Source organism: Scylla paramamosain, chromosome 2, assembly GCF_035594125.1.
Source record: "Scylla paramamosain isolate STU-SP2022 chromosome 2, ASM3559412v1, whole genome shotgun sequence".
Taxonomy (NCBI): Eukaryota; Metazoa; Arthropoda; class Malacostraca; order Decapoda; family Portunidae; genus Scylla; species Scylla paramamosain.
The window spans coordinates 32,851,188-32,869,316 of NC_087152.1; the positions used below are offsets into that span (position 1 = coordinate 32,851,188).

Genomic DNA, 18,129 nt, shown 5'->3' on the forward strand with positions numbered 1-18,129 from the left:
ATGGTAGTCATGCAGGGAATATGTTAGTATTGAGTAAGGTGCATATGACAGTGAACATGAAGGGTTATATAATGAAGTGAATTAAAGTAAATCCATTACTAAAATGTATGTGATATCATTTTTGGGTAAAAATTAACTACTTTCAAGCAACAATGTAGAAACACTACAATAATTGTGTGAAGTCATCATAAGTAGTAATGTCAATGTATTTGAGGGCCCTTACAGACACTGGGCACATTAGGCACTTGTTTATTTTGCTATTATCTATAACCAGCCCTGACAATCAAATATGAAACACTGGAGGATCTGCATAAATGTCATCCACTTAAAGTAAAAAGTAAAAGCAATAACATATCAAAATATCAAGCTACTTCACGACAAAAGCTACAAACAAAAAGATGACCCTCTTTGGACACCACCCTCCTCCTTTTGACATCCACTTTCCATAGCACACAGCATCCTATGAACACACAATCCTTCTGCTCACTCAATCCTACAACTTCCATTTCACCTTCTGTCACCCCTGCCACTCACCATAGGACAGAGCAGCAGGAAACCAGTCACTGTCATTGCAGGTGTGTGAGATGTGCTGGGCCCAGGAGGCAGGCTTGGGTATGGCACCCATCACCACCTCACTCAATGTTCCATCAGCAGTGATCCCCGGCACACGATCCAGAAGATGGAAGCTCATGTAGGGACACAGGTGGCTCTCCTCCAGCTTAAGTGAAGATGGCATGTGGGCCTATGGGAATTTGGAAGGGCAGGCTAGTAATGGTGGCTGTGTAGTACACACATTTATGCAGTCCTGTCTCTATATCTACATCCATCTAGTTTTTCACTTAGTTTGTGTGTGTGTGTGTGTATGAGCAAACTCACATAACAATCCTCCTTCTCTGCAAGTCTCATACATGTCACCAAGAATTACAAAAACAAGTGCAAATCCTCACCTGGTACCATTGGTTGATATCAAACACAGCTAAGTAGTGGTTGAGGGAGATAAAGCCTTTGTCTTTCACTCCACCAACCCAGCCAAACAGACAAAGACTCTGCTCTAGCACAGACCCAGCTGAAAGATAACACAGTCAGTCCAGTTGGAAAGGAAATTACACATAAGATAAATAAATTAATCAATCAAATAACATATATATAAAATAAATTACACAATCAGCTAAATGGAAAAAATAAATCAAATTGATAAAAAAAACATCCACACACACATGCAGTATGCACTGCCACCCATACCCACTATCCCCTCCCCATTACACACACACACACACACACACTATCTAGGTCTAAATTAAAAACCATCCTTGGTTCCTGAATCTATAAAGATGAATAGAATAGACCGCCCAACAACCACTCTTACGCATGGGATCTGACGTGCAAGCATAATAACTATGAGTCTCATTATATCAGTGCCACAGTAGAACAGGTGTAGCCCTGCTACATGATAATAGGACCTTCCCAATTTCTCCATTTGATAAAAAAACAGTTAATCAAATTCAGTTCATATGAATCCATCACAGAGGCTCTACAAGGTGAACTCATAATGTAATGTCAAGTCAAGACAAGATAAATAAATTGCATGAAGTGCAATCATCATTAGTAACCAGCACACTTACAGTCCTCATCAGAGGCAGTGAGGGCACCCACAGAGGATGGACCGCCAGAACCACTAGCAGTGGGAGGAGAGGACAGCTGCACTGTAAGGGCTGAAAATACCCGGCTGGGTCCCACAGGCTGCCCTCTGAGGCCAAGCCCTCCCAGGATGTCAAATTCAAATCTGGGCGAGATGGAGGCCAGACCCTGGTACCACAGACCATGGCCCTCAATCCACACCTTGCTGTCATAGTTCATAGCATACATGGTGCAAAGAGCATGTGACCCTTGCCCTGTCTTGCTCTTCTCCCTGCCTCCTGCTAAAGGATAAAACATTATTTATAATGTTTTATGTCTAAGCGTCAGAATGTGAAGGCTATGTTTAAATGGTTGTTGCTTAAATCAAGCAACTAAAAATTGTTTTTAAACAATTGTAATTATGACAATTATGACAATGTTATGAATTAATAGTATTTTCATATTTTTCCAAAGAGATAATGCAAAAATTATCATTCCTGTTATGTCAACAACTTTTATATCTGTAATCAGACAAGATATAAATCAGCCAAATTTCACCTTCAGAGGTCCAACTTCGACACAGCCATAAGTACACAAAATTCCTGGGGTCATTTTCTGGTTCTTGGCAAGCAAAGGAAAGTACGGGGGGCATGCTTTCCTCATAGGGACTTGCACACCTGAAAGAAAAAACAAAAACTTCATATATCACTATAAAAAAAAAAAAATTTAGTAAAAACAAAGTAACTCCAAAGTTAAGTAGAACTCACTTTAACTAGGGCTTTTACATCTCATTACCCAGATGAATTGTCTGCTCACTGCAATTAGTTTAATATCCTGTATCAGCCCAACACATGACTCCTTTACTCACTCAATGGTCAGGGTGGAGAGGTTGATGATCTGGAATGCCCCAAAGTTGTAGCCCACAACAAGGGAGGCCAGCTGAGGGAAGAAGGCCAGGGCTGCCACAAATACCTGTTGAGATGCTACCTCAAACAGCACATTGTCATCTGGTCCAATCAGTTGAAAATGTCCACCATAGCTCATGCCATCTAGCAAACAAAATCATTTAAATGAATTAGTGTAAATATTTATTTTTAAATGTCTTTACTGGAATAGCCAAGTTGTATTAAAAACAAAAAACATAAATAATATGTAGTAAAACTTATTTTCTTTCTAGGACTGAGAGAATAGCTATTATATGAATCTGAAGCTACAATGTCATAAATACTTAATGAATGATGATTATGCTGAAATACAAGGTGATTGTAGTGGAGACACTGATGTGTGTGCATTCTAAGAATGTAAACATCAACTTAGTCAATCTATCAAAGTTTGATGCATTACTTTAACAAGATATCTAATGAAACACAATACATAGACTCACCACTTAAGCACATGGTGGGATGGCACTTCTGCATGAGAGTGCTGACACGGTTGTGCTCAGCGTTGGGGTCAGGTGTTGCCATAGCAAGGAGGGTTCCAGGTGACACTTCATCAGACAGCACTTTGTGACCTGCTGGGTTACGCAACACTATCAAAGGTGACAAGAGAAGTCTCCATACCTTCATTTTTTATTAATTAACCCCAGAATTCTATTTACTACAATAGATAACATAGAGGTCAGCCACTCAAATTATTTCTAGAGCTGGTAATTTGGTCTGATTAGAAAAATTACTGGGAAGGCTGAACTTCATGAGACCCATTACATTTACACTCACTTGTCCCAAATTATTTTAGGATAAAGCCAAGTTGATTTGCTGTCAAGTAGCCACCATCAGAGAAGGATGAGCCTTGGACAAGAAAGCAGGTGCCTACACACATCAACATTGCTCAAAGTGTAGTTACACTCTCTACAACTATGAAAACACTATGTACATCCAGATACCAGGCTAAGATAGAATAATGCAAACACTAAATATTTTGACAAGACTGATAATACATACCACCAAGGTCAAGTGCCAGGTCCAGCAGGTGCAAAGTGCCATGAGCTGTGCCAACCACCAGCAATCCATGCCAGTGCCTCAGTTCAGGAGCCAGTGTGCCACTGTCCACAGTCAGCTCTCCCCCAGACACCATGCACAGATTTGTCACCTAAAGTGCAAGAAATATTACTTTCTTTAAAATTATACACAAAGCCTCCTTTACACCACAATATTTACTTCAAGATTACTTCTTATCATCCTTTACTTAAAACTGTACTAATTTACCTACACCAAATTAAATGCCACAATTTATTACTTGAAACTGTTTCTCACTGCCCTATACCACCATTAGTGCTACAATCTATACTATAAATCTACTTTTCAGTGTTCTATGCAACCATCACAACACTTCCTAACCTTCACATTCACCACACTCTACCAAATGCTTGATCATAAAATCTGCTTAAACATTTCCACTCATGCACATTCACTTGATTCATCAAACTCACTCTATCATACCATGGACATTCATCCTTTCCCTCTCTGATTGACTCACTGTCACATCAAATTCACAACTCATCCACACCCCCTCACACCACTCACCTAAACAACAACACCCTTCCTTCACTCATCACTCACCTTGTGCTCAAAGTGGAAGGCACGTGTCACCCTGGAGGAGCGAAGGGAGAGAAGTGCCACCAGCCCTCTTGGTCTTCGGTCAGCCCCCAGGTCCACCCCCACCACCACATGTGTGAGAGGTGCCTTGCCCACTCCACATACACTGGTCACCTGCCAGGACAGCACAGTTTTAAGAGGAATATGCTCTTGTTTAGTTGATAGAAAATAATGGATACTTTAATTTGAAATAAAGTAATACATAAATATGCATAAATATATACAAATATATACCTAGCGACATATATATAGTCCTCAAAACAAAGAATTGTAAGCTCTCTCTCTCTCTCTCTTGCCTTTTAAGATGAGACTGGCTGTGAGATGTAAAAATATGTTCACTACAGAATATTCTGTAGTGTAGAAAAATAGTACATAAAGAGAAGCAAATAGACATTCTTTTATAACTGTCACTTCCTTAAAAAATAAAATAAAATAAAATAAATTTTAAAAAATAAGAAAATAGAAAAGATGTCTAAAATAGATTGGATTTTTCTTTTTCTGAGTTCTAGAACACATGTTAAAATAAGACTAATTTATAATTTAGTTTTGAGCCTATCTAAAATCACTTATCTCTTGAAGCCCTAACTGTGGAAAGAAAAAAGAGATTAACCAGACAGACTTCGCCACAGCTTACCTCAGCACCAATGTTGTGCAGAACAGCCCCAAAAGTCCAAGCAGCCTTTCGGGTCCCTCTGTCAGGTTCAATGATTTCCACTGTTGGTCCTGCAGCCCGCCATGCCAGTTGGCCTCCTCCAACAAAACCTCCCAAGACATGGAGTGGATTGGCACGGGCGTCCAAGCTTTTGACAGGATCCTCGGGTCCCACACCAGCATCAGCATCAGATGCCAAACTGGGCAGTGGAGTGTGGCGCACTGCATTGGCCACTTGCACCACACTCACACCCACCATTGTTACCTGCAGATAGTATGGTAGGTCAGAGGGAGCAAGGCAATTTTATTTCAGATTTACTTTCTAAAATAGCCAATTCATAAGGTACTGGTTAGTTCTGGGGAGATTAGTAAAATTCTGAATGAGTATTTTTTTAACTGTCTTCACCCAAGAAACCATGCAGGATATGCCAAAAAGTGAAAAGATGTTTAGAGCAGATGAGAATGAGAAGCTGACAGATATTACCATAACTAAGGAGGTAGTGGAACAGGAGATAGATAGGCTAAAAAAGTTCAAGACACCAGGACCAGATGAAATATATCCCAGAGTACTTAAGGAATGCAAAGAGGTTATTAGTGAGCCATTAGTTTCTGTCTTTAGGAAATCACTTGAGTCAGGTGAGGTACCAGTAATGTGGAGGCAGGCTAATGTAGTACCCATCTTTAAGAAAGGAGACTTTAGTGTCTAATTATAGACCTGTCAGCTTAACTTCTGTTGTGGGTAAAATATTGGAGTCAATGATAGCGAAGAACATTAGGGAGCATTTAGACAAACATAACTTGATAAATCAGTCGCAGCATGGCTTCACGAAGGGGAAGTCTTGCCTGACGAATTTGTTAAGTTTTACAGTAAAGTCTACAAGGCAGTAGATAATGGTGATAGTTATGATATCTTATATCTGGACTTTAGTAAAAGCTTTTGACAAGGTACCCCATTAGCGGCTCCTGAGAAAGGTTAGGGCACACAGGATAGATGGGAGGGTGTCAGGCTGGATAAGGTCATGGCTAAGCAACAGGTGACAAAGAGTTGTAATAAACAGCTCTAAATCCGAGTGGGGTCATGTAATTACTGAGGTGCCACAGGTATCAGTATTAGGACCACTGTTGTTTTTAATATATGTCAATGACTTGGATAGTGGAATTAGTAGTGATGTTAGTAAATTTGCGTATGACACAAAGATTGGTAGATTAATTAGGTCAGAATCAGATGCCATTGCCTTGCAGGCAGATTTAGATAGGATGAAAGAATGGATGGACAGATGGCAAATGCAGTTTAATATTAACAAATGCAAAGTACTTAGCATAGGTAGAGGAAACCCACACAGTAGGTACACATTAAACAACCAAACTCTGGTAGGTACAGGATACGAGAAAGATTTAGGAGTTGTAGTTAGCTCTGAACTCTGTCTAGGGAAGCAATGCATAGAGGCCAAAAACAGGGCAAATAGGGTATTAGGATTAATTTTTAGGAGTGTTAAAAGTAGAAGGCCGGAAGTAATATCAAAGTTATACTTGGAGCTGGTCAGACCTCATCTAGACTATGCTGTTCAGTTCTGGTGCCCACATTAAAGGAAAGATATAGGTCTATTAGAATAAGTACAGAGGAGAATGACTAAAAGGATACAGGGGATGAATATTCCTTACAAGGCAAGATTGAAGCTGTTAAATCTAAATTTTTTTAGAGATACATAGGTTAAAAGGGGACCTGATAGAAGTCTTTAAGTGATATAAGGGGTATAACAAGGGGGATGTGAGCAAAATTCTTAGGATCAGCAACCAGGATAGAACAAGAAATAACGGGTTCAAGCTTGAAAAATTTAGGTTTACGAAAGAGATAGGAAGAAATTGGTTCTCGAATAGAGTAGTAGATGAGTGGAACGGACTCAATAATCATGTTGTTAGTGCTAGGACATCGGGGAGCTTTAAGAGAAGATTAGACAGGTTTATGGATGGGGATGATAGGTGGAAATAGGTGGGTATGTTTCGTACAGGACTGCTACGTGTAAGCCTGGTGGCTTCTTGGAGCTTCCCTTATTTCTTATGTTCTTATGTTCTTCAGTAACAACTCTTCAATAGACAGAGCCTAACCAAATGTACTTCTTCAACTATAGAATAATTCTGACAAATTAAAACTTTCACCTTATAACAAATCCAAATGATGAACGTGTTAATTGCCAATTTTTTTTTTTTATTATTATTATTATATTGGAAGGGCACTGGTCTAGTTCATGAATGACGAGGCAATAGATGAGCTAATCTATTAGGTGTATTTGTTTTCTCATCAAAAAAATATCTGCACTAATAAGCTGCGGTCATTTTCAACAATATAAAACAATGAATTATTATAATTATTTTTTGTTTTTATGTAGGAGGGACAACAGTCAAGGGGGGAGGGAGGGAGGGAGGGAGGGAGGGAGGGAGGGGAGAGAGAGAGAGAGAGAGAGAGAGAGAGAGAGAGAGAGAGAGAGAGAGAGAGAGAGAGAGAGAGAGAGAGAGAGAGAGAGAGAGAGAGAGAGAGAGAGAGAGAGAGAGAGAGAGAGCCCACTGTCCCTGAACAGGATCCAAAGCGGTGGTCAAAAATTGAAGGATAAATGTCTTGAAACCTCCCATTTGAAGGAATTCAAGTCATAGGAAGGTGAAAATACAGAAGCAGGCTGTGAGTTCCATAGTTTACCAGAGAAAGGGATGAATGATTGAGAATACTGGTTAACTCTTGCATTAGAGAAGTGGACATTAGAGAGGTGGACAGAATACGGGTGAGAGAAAGAAGAAAGTCTTGTGCAACGAGGCTGCAGGAGGAAGGGAGGCATGCAGTTAGTAAGATCAGAAGTGCAGTTAGCATGAAAACAGCAGTAGAAGATAGCTAGAGATGCAACATTGTGGTGATGAGAGAGGCTGAAGACAGTCAGTTAGAGGAGAGGAGCTGATGAGACGAAAACCTATTGATCCCACCCTGTCCAGAAGAGCAGTATGAGTGGAACCCCACACACATGTGAAGTGTACTCTATACATGGACGGATAAAGCCCTTGTACAGAGTTAGCAGCTGGGGGGAGTGAGAAAAACTGGTGGAGACGTCTCAGAATGCCTAACTTCAAAGAAGCTGTTTAGCTAGAGATGAGATATAAAGTTTCCAGTTTAGATTATAAGAAAAGGACAGACCGAGGATGTTCAGTGTTGAAGAGGGGCACAGTTGAGTGTCATTGAAGAAGAGGGGATAGATGTCTGGAATGCTGTGTCGGTTGATAGATGGAGTAACTGAGTTTTTGAGGCATTGAACAATACTAAGCTTGCTCTACCTCACTTGGAAATTTTAGAGAGATCAGTAGTCAGGCATTCTGTGGCTTCCCTGCATGAACTGTTTACTTCCTGAAGGGTTGGGCATCTACAAAAAGACATGGAAAAGTTCAGGGTAGTATTATCAGCGAAGGAGTGGATAGCACAAGAAGTTTGGTTTAGGTCACTGATGAATAACAGGCAGAGAGTGTGATAGGAGAGAATCCAGAGAAACACCACTGTTAATAGATTTAGGAGAACAGTGACTGTCTACCACAGCAGCTGTTCTAGACAGGGTGGAATCAAAAGCTTTTCGTCTCATCAACTCCTCTCCTCTAACTGACTGTCTTCAGCCCCTCTCTCACCGCCGCAATGTTGCATATCTAGCTGTCTTCTACCGCTATTTTCATGCCAACTGCTCTTCTGATCTTGCTAACTGCATGCCTCCCCTCTTTCCGCAGCCTCGCTGCACAAGACTTTCTTCTTTCTCTCACCCCTATTCTGTCCACCTCTCTAACGCAAGAGTTAACCAGTATTCTCAATCATTCATCCCTTTCTCTGGTAAACTCTGGAACTCCCTGCCTGCTTCTGTATTTCCACCTTCCTATGACTTGAATTCCTTCAAGAGGGAGGTTTCAAGACACTTGTCCACCAATTTTTGACCACTGCTTTGACCCTTTTATGGGACTGGCATTTCGGTGGGCATTTTTTTTATTGGATTTTTGTTGCCCTTGGTCAGTGTCCTTCCTACATAAAAAAAAAAAAAAAAAAAAGCAATAGAACGGTCAGAAAGGAAACTTGAGATGAAGAAAGATAGAAGTCATAGGAGGGTTGTTTGGAAATCAAAGCTTTGTGCCAGACTCTAACAAAAGCTTTTGATATTTCTAAGGCAACAGCAAACGTTTCACCAAAATCTCTAAAAGAGGATGACCAAGACTCAGTACGGAAAGCCAGATCACCAGTAGAGCGGCTTTGACGGAACCCATACTGACAATCAGATGGAAGGCTTAATTTACAATTAAAATACAGTAATTTAATGAAATTCAGAGTGGAATATGTTTGGATTAAGTTATTTCAAAATATTTCAGAAGTTTTCTCTACCATTAAGTTGCATGAAAGTCCCCACCAAACATTAAGGGAGGACTAGCATCCTCAGGATCATCAGTTCTAACCCATTTCATCACGTAGATCTCATCATTTTGAGTACTGATAATGACTGAACTGTTGGCAAATATTAAGATTTGATCATAATCCAGATTTTAGATTGCTTATAAAAATGCCACCTAAGGATGATCACTCCACACTAACACCCAAAATGTGACACTCTTCAAGCATAACTTTTTATCTAAAAGGCTAAAGCTATTCTTTTAGATCTTTTGATATGTTTCATAATTCTAGGGCCACAATGATCAGAAAAAGTCTAGCACCTGATCACAACTCTGCTGCTCTAAAAATTTGCCAAATTGCTATACAGAACTTAGCGTAAGCTAAACTCTGGACATGACTGAAACAGCTTTGAGCTTGTGGACTTCACTAATGTGTGAGATTATGACCATACAGATAATGGGGTCTTTAATTTTTATCTAATGTTTTTCTTGTTTTGCATCCAGTTTCCCTGATTTATCAGGGGAGGGGCTTTAGATTTGGCATTTGGGAGCCGTCAACCTGGGTGGATGCCCTTCCTACCCTTGGACTGTGCAGGAGTCAAACCGTGTGCCTGAGGACCCCTCGGCCTCCGAAGCACACAGGATCCCACTGTACCATGGCGGGCCCAATTTTCATCTCAATATTGCTCTCAAAAAGTACTTCCTTAGCCTGCAATTTTTCAACAGTGCTGCACATTACAGTATGATGGTATATTCTTGCTCACAACTTTCATTCATTTCTCCTCAATATGAACAACTAATTTTCAGGTGTGACACACACAAAAAAAAGGGTGTGAGAAACAGATAGCAAATTTATTCAAAATGCATCAGAGCTTATAAAGAAATAATTTTGTCTATGAAGTTTATGAAAACCTACTACTGAATATCAAGCTCTAAATTATTTTGTTATGTTATCTTATATCCAAAAGACAATGAAGTTAAAATTTCATCTTATTTTTGTTGTTCTTATCCAAGAGCCTCATATTTCTCAAGGTCTTTAAGTCCTTAGCCCAATTACTTATTTATGTGTCAACCATTGCTTTTGCTTTTGTGAGAAAAGTTATTGAGAAACCAGAGAAGTACAGTACACCCTTACACTTAAATTTTAGCTAGATCTCATCTCTCCTAAATCCAGCTGATACTTAACTGTTACAGAAGTTAATTCACTAAATATCACAAACTATCTTCAGCCCTAATTAAAATTGATTACATTCCATGGTGATTAGTTGAGCTATTACAATTCCAACTCTTGTCCTAGGTACTGTGTCCATCGCATAACCTCGAAGCCTGTTTGTGCCATGAACATGAACCAAACTGTAAGCATCACATGCCCACACATGGTGGCGCCACACACCACAATGCAGGGTTGGTGGTCCAACAAGTGGACTGTGGTGATTAAGACATTTCATCGTGAGGGAAGCAGGTTATGGTGAAATAAACAAGGAGGCGAGAACACCGAGTGAGAGCTGTGTTGGAAAACGTCCTGGAGGGGGAGATTTAATGAGGAAAAGTTCATCGCGGTACAGTTGCGGACTCAACATAAATATGTAAGACTTGCACTAGCACATACGCCACCTCGAAACCCGTGACCCATCTGGCATCATACTGGCACGTGGTATTATCCCTCCCCAGGCCAGGATGACCTGCTGGGTAACATGCTGCAGTTTGAAATCACCCCCAGCAGGGCAATCTCCTGGCACACGTCACTATATTACATATAAGAGACCCGCTATATCATCTCATGCGTTTATAACAGCAACGTGTACTTACGTGGGCGCTATTTGCTTTTGTCTGGGTTTAGAATCATGTAAGACGTGTGAATTTTGCGAAATATTTGAGAGTGAAAACACACCTCACGCGGGACAACAAATGGCCATGACGTCACCGGCACGCTCCACCAATCAGCGTCCAGAGCTCAGCAGCCATATTGCCTCACCCACTGTCCGTTTTATCTCGCTACATTTCATCAACAATACAATTTTCATTGTACTACAGAAATATCTTCTAAAGGTGGTTGATTATTAGAACTTAAATTTTTCCAAACATTTTCCATGCATATGTATATGTGATGAGCATGGTTTGAAAAATAAAATGTTGGAAATATTTCTATCTTGAGTAACTCATTCGGACGTGATGAAGGCCTTCAGTTCGAAAAATTTGGCGCGAAAGTGACGTCATATTGATTTGTAGGACGAGGAGACATCCTAAGTCGACCTCTCCTCTTTCTTTTGGCCGAATGCAATTTTACTGGAGTGTTCGTGAATGCCTCTAGGCTTGGCCCATGAATGAACATACGGGGCAGCTGGTGCAGGTGGTGAGGACTGGCTAGAGGAGCACCAAATGTTTGTTTACATGCAAGATGGCGTAGAGGGTGAGTGTTCACTTTTTCTTATATTGCTTCCAGTTGTGCAAATTGACGACCTAGCTGTAATTTGGTGGTCTGGACATAGTGCTGACTAATGCATTTACTGTTATTTTTAATAGATATATCGATTTGTCCATGTAGAAGCATATATCTATGCGGAATATCATTAATGTGCATATCTCTGAAAAACAGTGGAAAAATAAGTAGTTAAGTGTCGTTAATATTATTTATCCAAATCTTCATTATTTTGTTTGGTTTATCGTAAATAAAATTGAGACAATGTCATTGTTTAGGTGAATTTAGTTTACATGCGTGTTCTGTTAAGACAGTTGCCAGGTTTCCGCTGGATTATTGAATATACATTGTTTATTCTGTTATTTTTTTTTTCTTATTCTGCATTTTTATATTGTAATTCGTCAACTTCGTGAATTTTACAATCCTTTATAAACATTTTTTAGAGCTCGTATCCTTCGCGAAGAGAAAATAAATGCGTGATAATAGACAAAGACATCTCGTGGGAATGCAGTCTGAGGGGGTCGAGGTGAGAGGGAGACATGCAACGCAATACTCCTATATTTATGCGTAGTGACTGCTTACTAGACCTCTGTGCCCAACGAGTCACCTAGCACGTGATAGCCCACAGTACAGGGGCGGCCAGGATGTGAAGGTTGAGTAGAAAAAGGGGAGCTGCGGACGCTGAAAAGGTTTGAAATAGAGTGGTTCGAGGTGACAAGATTGTTGGCGGGATCAGCTGATGGGAACGTGAGCGTGATACAGGCTGTGTCCTGACGAATGATAGGTGGATATTACTCCCTTCTGGGTTACTGTGACGCAGCATCATGCCCCAAAACTTCCAAACCACTTACCAGCCCTTCACGGGTGGGCTGGAGGAAGGAGGAGGAGGCGGAGGAGGAAGCAGCAGCAGCGGGGGAGGAGGCGCCTTTATGGAAGAAAGGGATGAGGATCTTTCCCCTGACACGCACACCAGTATGGTCTTTCACGTCGTGCCCAAGTCTAGCAAGTCGAGATGGAACCACATTGAGGACCTGGATTCGTTCTTCAGCCGCGTGTACCAGTACCACCAGAACCATGGGCTGCTGTGCATGATGCTGCAACAAGTCTTCGAATTAGCACAGTTCATCTTTATTATCGTCTTCACTGTATTCCTGTTCTCCTGTGTGGACTATGACATCCTCTTCAGAAACAAGTATCCTCCAGATTTTAGATATAATGAGACAGACAAGATCACCCTTCCTGACGCCCTGCGCACCCATGCCCAGTGTAGGGAGCATTTCTCATGGCAGTTGGTGATGGCTATCCTGGCGGCCTCACTCTTCTGGCTGATGCGTTTTGGCCATGCCTGCTACACCTTCTTCCAGTTTTGGGAGATCAAGCAGTTCTTCAACAATGCACTGGGCATTCAAGACCAAGACCTGGGGAACATCACCTGGGAGGAGGTGGAGCAGCGCGTCATGGAGGTGCAGGTAAGATCACTTGTTATTGCTTCTTGTGTGTGGATAAGTTTATTTATTTATTTTTATTTTTATTTATCTTTTTACTTCTTTTATTTGTTTATTTTGTGAGTAATAGTGGAAATTACTTCTCATATTTTCACAACATTGTTGTACATTATTCCCACTTGTAAGTCAGTGCCACTACACTTTTCCTGCCTGTCTGCTGAACACAATTTCTTAATGGATTTGCATATAAACACCAAAACAAAGAGAGCATGTGAAGGTTTATTCCATTATCAATTATTGTTTATAGGCTTCTTTGTGCTGACTCAGATATAGAGATAAGAGGTGACAGTTTCTCCTTCGTGACATCACCTGCATAAGTTGTTTTCAATCAGGATTTCTCACATGAATCTTGAAAACAATTTATGCTGGTGATATCAGGAGGGAGAAACCTTTCCCTCTTATCTCTATGACTGAGTCAGCACAAAGGAGCTTATAAATTACAGTTGACAATGAGATGAACTCTAACATGCTTTCTTTGTTTTGGTGTTTATATACAAATTCATTAAGAAATTGTGTTCAACAGTTGGATGAAAAGAGTGTATTTCTAGATTGGAAAAAAATAAATTGCTGAGTTTTGAAAATTACAATTTTAATATAATTCTCATCATTTTCTCATTAGACATTATATCTAGACATTTCATCATTAGACTTTTACAGTATTGATTTAATTGGTTGGGAGAAGACAAATGTTCATTTTCTAGAAGGATTACAAATAACATTTCTGATAAGATTTGATACGATGAATTGTGCTTTAGTAAGCTAATGTTTATGAAATCTTGAACAGCTTTAACAGCATAACAAGCAGATTTAACTAATTATTAGTTCTTAGAAGGATTAAGCATGTTTCTTGCAAACATCTTGCTCATTATTAATGATAACTTTATATTCTATAGGTTCTTTAAATGTCAGTATATTAAGAAAAAAAAGATATGTCATAGACATGAGTATAACTGGATTACAAAAATCACTGTCATCTAAGTTTTAGTCTTATTTGGGCACTTTACAGCTTCGCTTTTAACTGACTGTCTTCATCTGTCACTCTGCTGCATTGTAGCAGCTGTTGCTATCCTCTACTATTATATCTATGATTTTGTGGAATTGTCATCAGAATGCCTCCTCTCCCTTCCACTACCACTCAGCACAAGACTTTCTGATCTCATCCTTATTCTGTCAAACCCAATGACACTCACTCTTTCATTCTTTTCACAGATAAACTCCTGAACTCCCTACCATTTTTTTCCCTATAATTCAGTTATTTCAAGAGAGGATTGTCAAGACATCCCATGAACTAAATTGATCACTTCCTGTGAAACTTGTTTCTAATGAACTTTTGGGAAGGAGGAAATACAGAAGCAGGCAGGGAGTTCTAGAGTTTACCAGAGAAAGGGATGAATGATTGAGAATACTGGTTAACTCTTGCATTAAAAAGGTGGAGAAAATAGAATAAACAATAAATCTTGAAAATAAGGCTCATTGTATGTTCATGGCTGTTAAAATCCTGTTGTTTATGATGATTTGTCATCTTTTCCACTTTTTTTTTTTCCTTCAATATCTGACACTAGTTCATAAATCTTCCCTTTTCTTCCCCCAGGGTAGAAATACACATTGGGAATATATTTTTGTTGCCCTTGGCCAGTGTCCCTCATATATATATATATTGGGTATTCCATTCACACTGAGCTTTTGAACAGGATGGAATCAAAAGCGTTTAATCTTAGCTTTTCTCCTAATTGATTGTCTTCAGCCTCTCTGCTAAAATGTTGCATCTCATTATCTTCTACCAATATTTTCAAGCTAACTGCTCTTCTGATCTTGCAAACTGTATGCCTCATCTCCTGCAGCCTCATTGCACAAGACTTTCTACTTCCTCTCAAGCCTATTCTGCCCACCTCTCTAATACAATAGTTAACCAGTATTCTCAATCTTTCATCCCTTTCACTGGTTAACAATGGAACTCCCTGCCTGCTCCTATATTTACGTACTCCTATGACTTGAGCCTTTTCAAGAGGAAGGTTCTAAGACACATATCCTCTGATACTAGGTAATCCTTCTGGCTTTCTCTTTATGGACTGGTGCCTCAGTGGACTTTTTCTTTTCCAAGGCCAGTATCCTTAGTACAAAAAAAAAAAAGAAAGAAAGAAAGAAAAAAAAGAGGTGAAAATAGGATGGGTGTTGTGCAGTTCAGCATTAGCTCGTTTGTTACCATTATCACAAAAGTGAGTATTGTTTCTGTCTTCCTACCACAGGTTGAAGAACGCATGTGCATCCACAAGGAAGTGCTGACTGAGTTGGACATCTACCATCGCATTCTGCGCTTCACCAACTACTTCATTGCCATGGTGAACAAGAACATCATCCCTTTGAAGCTGGATGTGCCCTTTGTTGGGGAAGTTGTGTTCCTCACCAAGGGGCTGCGCATGAACATCGAAATGTTACTCTTTTGGGGACCCTGGGCACCTTTCAGGAACATCTGGCATCTACATGATGAATACAAGCGGCCAGAGAAGCGACATGAGCTGGCTGAGCGGCTCAACCAGCAGTTCCTGTACTTTGGCATTGCTAATCTAGTACTGTTTCCACTTGTGCTGCTCTTCCAGATAATGTATTCTTTCTTCTACTATGCTGAAATGATAAAGCGTGAGCCTGGCAGCTTGGGAAGCCGCCGCTGGTCGCACTATGGAGAGGTTTACTTGCGTCACTTTAATGAGTTGGACCATGAGATGAGTGCACGTCTTAATCGTGGCTACAAGGCTGCCTCACAGTATATGAACATCTTTTCCTCTCCGTTGATGGCAGTGGTAGCGCGGCATGTAGCCTTTGTGTGCGGTGCTGTGTTGGCTGTGTTGGCTGCCCTCAGTGTGTATGATGAGGATGTGCTGCAGGTGGAACATGTGCTCACGTTCATGACAATTCTTGGAGCTTTGCTCGCTGGCTGCAGGGTCTTTATTCCTGATGAGAACTTGGTCTTCTGCCCAGAGATGTTGATGCGGCGGGTGCTGGCTGAGGTGCACTATCTCCCTGACCACTGGAGGGAGAAGGCACACACCTCACGTGTCCGTCGGGAGTTTTCCCAGCTGTTCCAGTACCGAGTTGTACACATGCTGGAGGAACTTGTGTCCCCAGTTGTCACTCCACTTATTTTAATATTCCGCCTCCGCTTCAAGGCTCTTGACATTGTAGACTTCTATCGGAACTTCACAGTGGAGGTGGTAGGGGTGGGGGATGTATGCTCCTTTGCCCAGATGGACATCCGGAGGCATGGCAGCCCCACCTGGCAGCCTGATCTCCTCTTGGATGACATTGTTAGTCAACCAGGAGGATCACAAAAACCAGAAATGGCAACAGATGGAGGCAAGACAGAGTTATCCCTCCTGCACTTCACCATGACCAACCCCAAGTGGAAGCCTCCACAGGAGTCCACAGCCTTCATCAATGCCCTCCGCACACAGGCCCAACGAGACATGAATGCCTTGCCAACACTTCAGGAGGAAAATGCTCTCTTCTCTTCTCTGAACTCGCTGTCTTGTGGTGGTGGTTTGGGTCTGGGTCTGGGTGCCACAAGCATGCTACAGCAACCTCCATGGATGGGAGGACAGCACCAGTCTTTCTGGTCACCCCGGGGACTCCGAGGTAGATTATCTCAGGTGGAAGGTTCTCGTCATGGCCCCACTACTGGGGGAATCCTATCCTCTATCCAGCAGTCCAACATAGAGAGTAGCATGACATCTGGCCCAGCGGGAGATCCAGTCATGGCCCCCAGTACTCTCAGCCCCTCCTGCATCATGGGCCCCAGCTTAGCACCCCCATCTGTTCTGCCTCAGGACCTCACTGCTGTGGACATGAGTCTCAGCACCCTGTACTTGCATGAGCTGCACCAGCGCCACCGCCACCGAGCCAGTTACTCAGATGTCCCGCCCCAGCCCAGCTCAGGTCCCCAGGGGCCACCAGGTGGAGCATTTCTTTCTCCTCCCCCTCATCCTCAGGAGCCGCCTGTGGTGTCTTTTCAGCGGGCACAAGAAAAGACTCCCCTGCTTGGTGAGCCATGAGGAAGTGGGACTGGATGACTAAGTGTTGCCTCTTTATACTTAATAATGGACAAGGTGGTTAGGCCGGCCGCTGGTGGGCGCGGCGGTGTGCTGCCCAAAGTGTCTTTGCTAGACCCGCTCATTTAGCCCCGCGCAACAATATGTGCTAGTCCACCACTTTGATTTCTTACAACTTCTGTTTGTAGGTGTAGTTTGAACCTTTTACTGTGACAGCTCGTTGTAACTGACTGGATGGTGTGAGCTAGAAAATTTATTGTGTATAAAGTGTATCATAATTAAGAATTTTGTATTTTCTTAAAAATTTTATCAGACTGAATTTTGTGCATGGATGAGTGAATGAAATGTGCATGCATTGTGTTTTCCATGCAAGCTTTGTGCAAATGCTGTTTTCTTTGTAAATAGTTTGATTAAATGAATTGTACTACCTATATGACGTCTTTCACTTAACTAAAGACCATCAAATGAGGCCTGTAGTGGGTGTTGTGTCTCAGTGGTCCCTTATCAGGAGCACCATATGCCTCTATTCTTGTGGTGTTTTAAATCAGTCAGTCAGTCAGTCAGTGTAGCGGTGAGACACGGTTACTTTGTTGACATGAGAAGCGAGTCGCGTGCAGCACCTGGCCTGGGGCGGCACTTCCCCTACCTAGCACCGACCTCACACCCGTGGCACCCTGCGTCCTTGGACACGTTTGTATTGGCAGATCTAATAGGGGTGGGCGGTGGTGTTGACAACAGCTGGCGTTGTGCACGTGGCCTAGGTGTAGTAGTATATACATTGATTTTACAGCGGTCCAAGTGTACATTCGCTTCGTTTATGTAGTTTTGCAATAACTACATAAACCAACTTAAGTTGGTAATTCATTTACTATGTTAAGGGCTTTTACTACGGGTTTCAG

At 41.4% G+C, this 18,129-nt stretch overlaps 3 protein-coding genes across 7 annotated transcripts in view; 2 read left to right on the forward strand and 1 right to left on the reverse strand.

Annotated features, from left to right (window-relative positions):
* The window catches only part of LOC135113771 (protein ELYS-like), a 66,601-nt gene extending 55,382 nt beyond the window's left edge, over positions 1-11,219 (reverse strand). The window contains 10 exon segments of the mRNA XM_064029357.1: positions 535-742; positions 948-1,066; positions 1,623-1,919; positions 2,176-2,294; positions 2,486-2,666; positions 3,002-3,130; positions 3,561-3,708; positions 4,179-4,328; positions 4,849-5,130; positions 11,073-11,219. Of these exon segments, the coding sequence (XP_063885427.1) occupies positions 535-742; positions 948-1,066; positions 1,623-1,919; positions 2,176-2,294; positions 2,486-2,666; positions 3,002-3,130; positions 3,561-3,708; positions 4,179-4,328; positions 4,849-5,124 (1,627 nt within the window). The 5' untranslated portion in view covers positions 5,125-5,130; positions 11,073-11,219.
* A 226-nt stretch (positions 11,220-11,445) lies between these two features.
* LOC135113782 (gamma-tubulin complex component 6-like) overlaps positions 11,446-18,129 on the forward strand; it is a 50,362-nt gene continuing 43,678 nt past the window's right edge. For 2 of the 5 annotated variants that reach the window (XM_064029395.1, XM_064029388.1), the window contains exon 1: positions 11,446-11,673. Coding sequence is in view for 4 of the 5 variants with exons in the window: in XM_064029388.1 (XP_063885458.1) it covers positions 11,643-11,673 (31 nt within the window). In the remaining variant the exon portion in view is untranslated. Of the gene's footprint in view, positions 11,674-17,780; positions 17,921-18,129 lie in introns of those variants that run through there. The other 3 variants (XM_064029374.1, XM_064029368.1, XM_064029380.1) reach the window with 2 other exon arrangements.
* LOC135113791 (autophagy-related protein 9A-like) lies at positions 12,180-17,661 on the forward strand. The gene is made up of 2 exons (XM_064029400.1): positions 12,180-13,151; positions 15,434-17,661. Exons 1-2 carry the CDS (start codon positions 12,507-12,509, stop codon positions 17,231-17,233), a joined length of 2,445 nt encoding a protein of 814 aa, XP_063885470.1. The 5' UTR covers positions 12,180-12,506; the 3' UTR covers positions 17,234-17,661.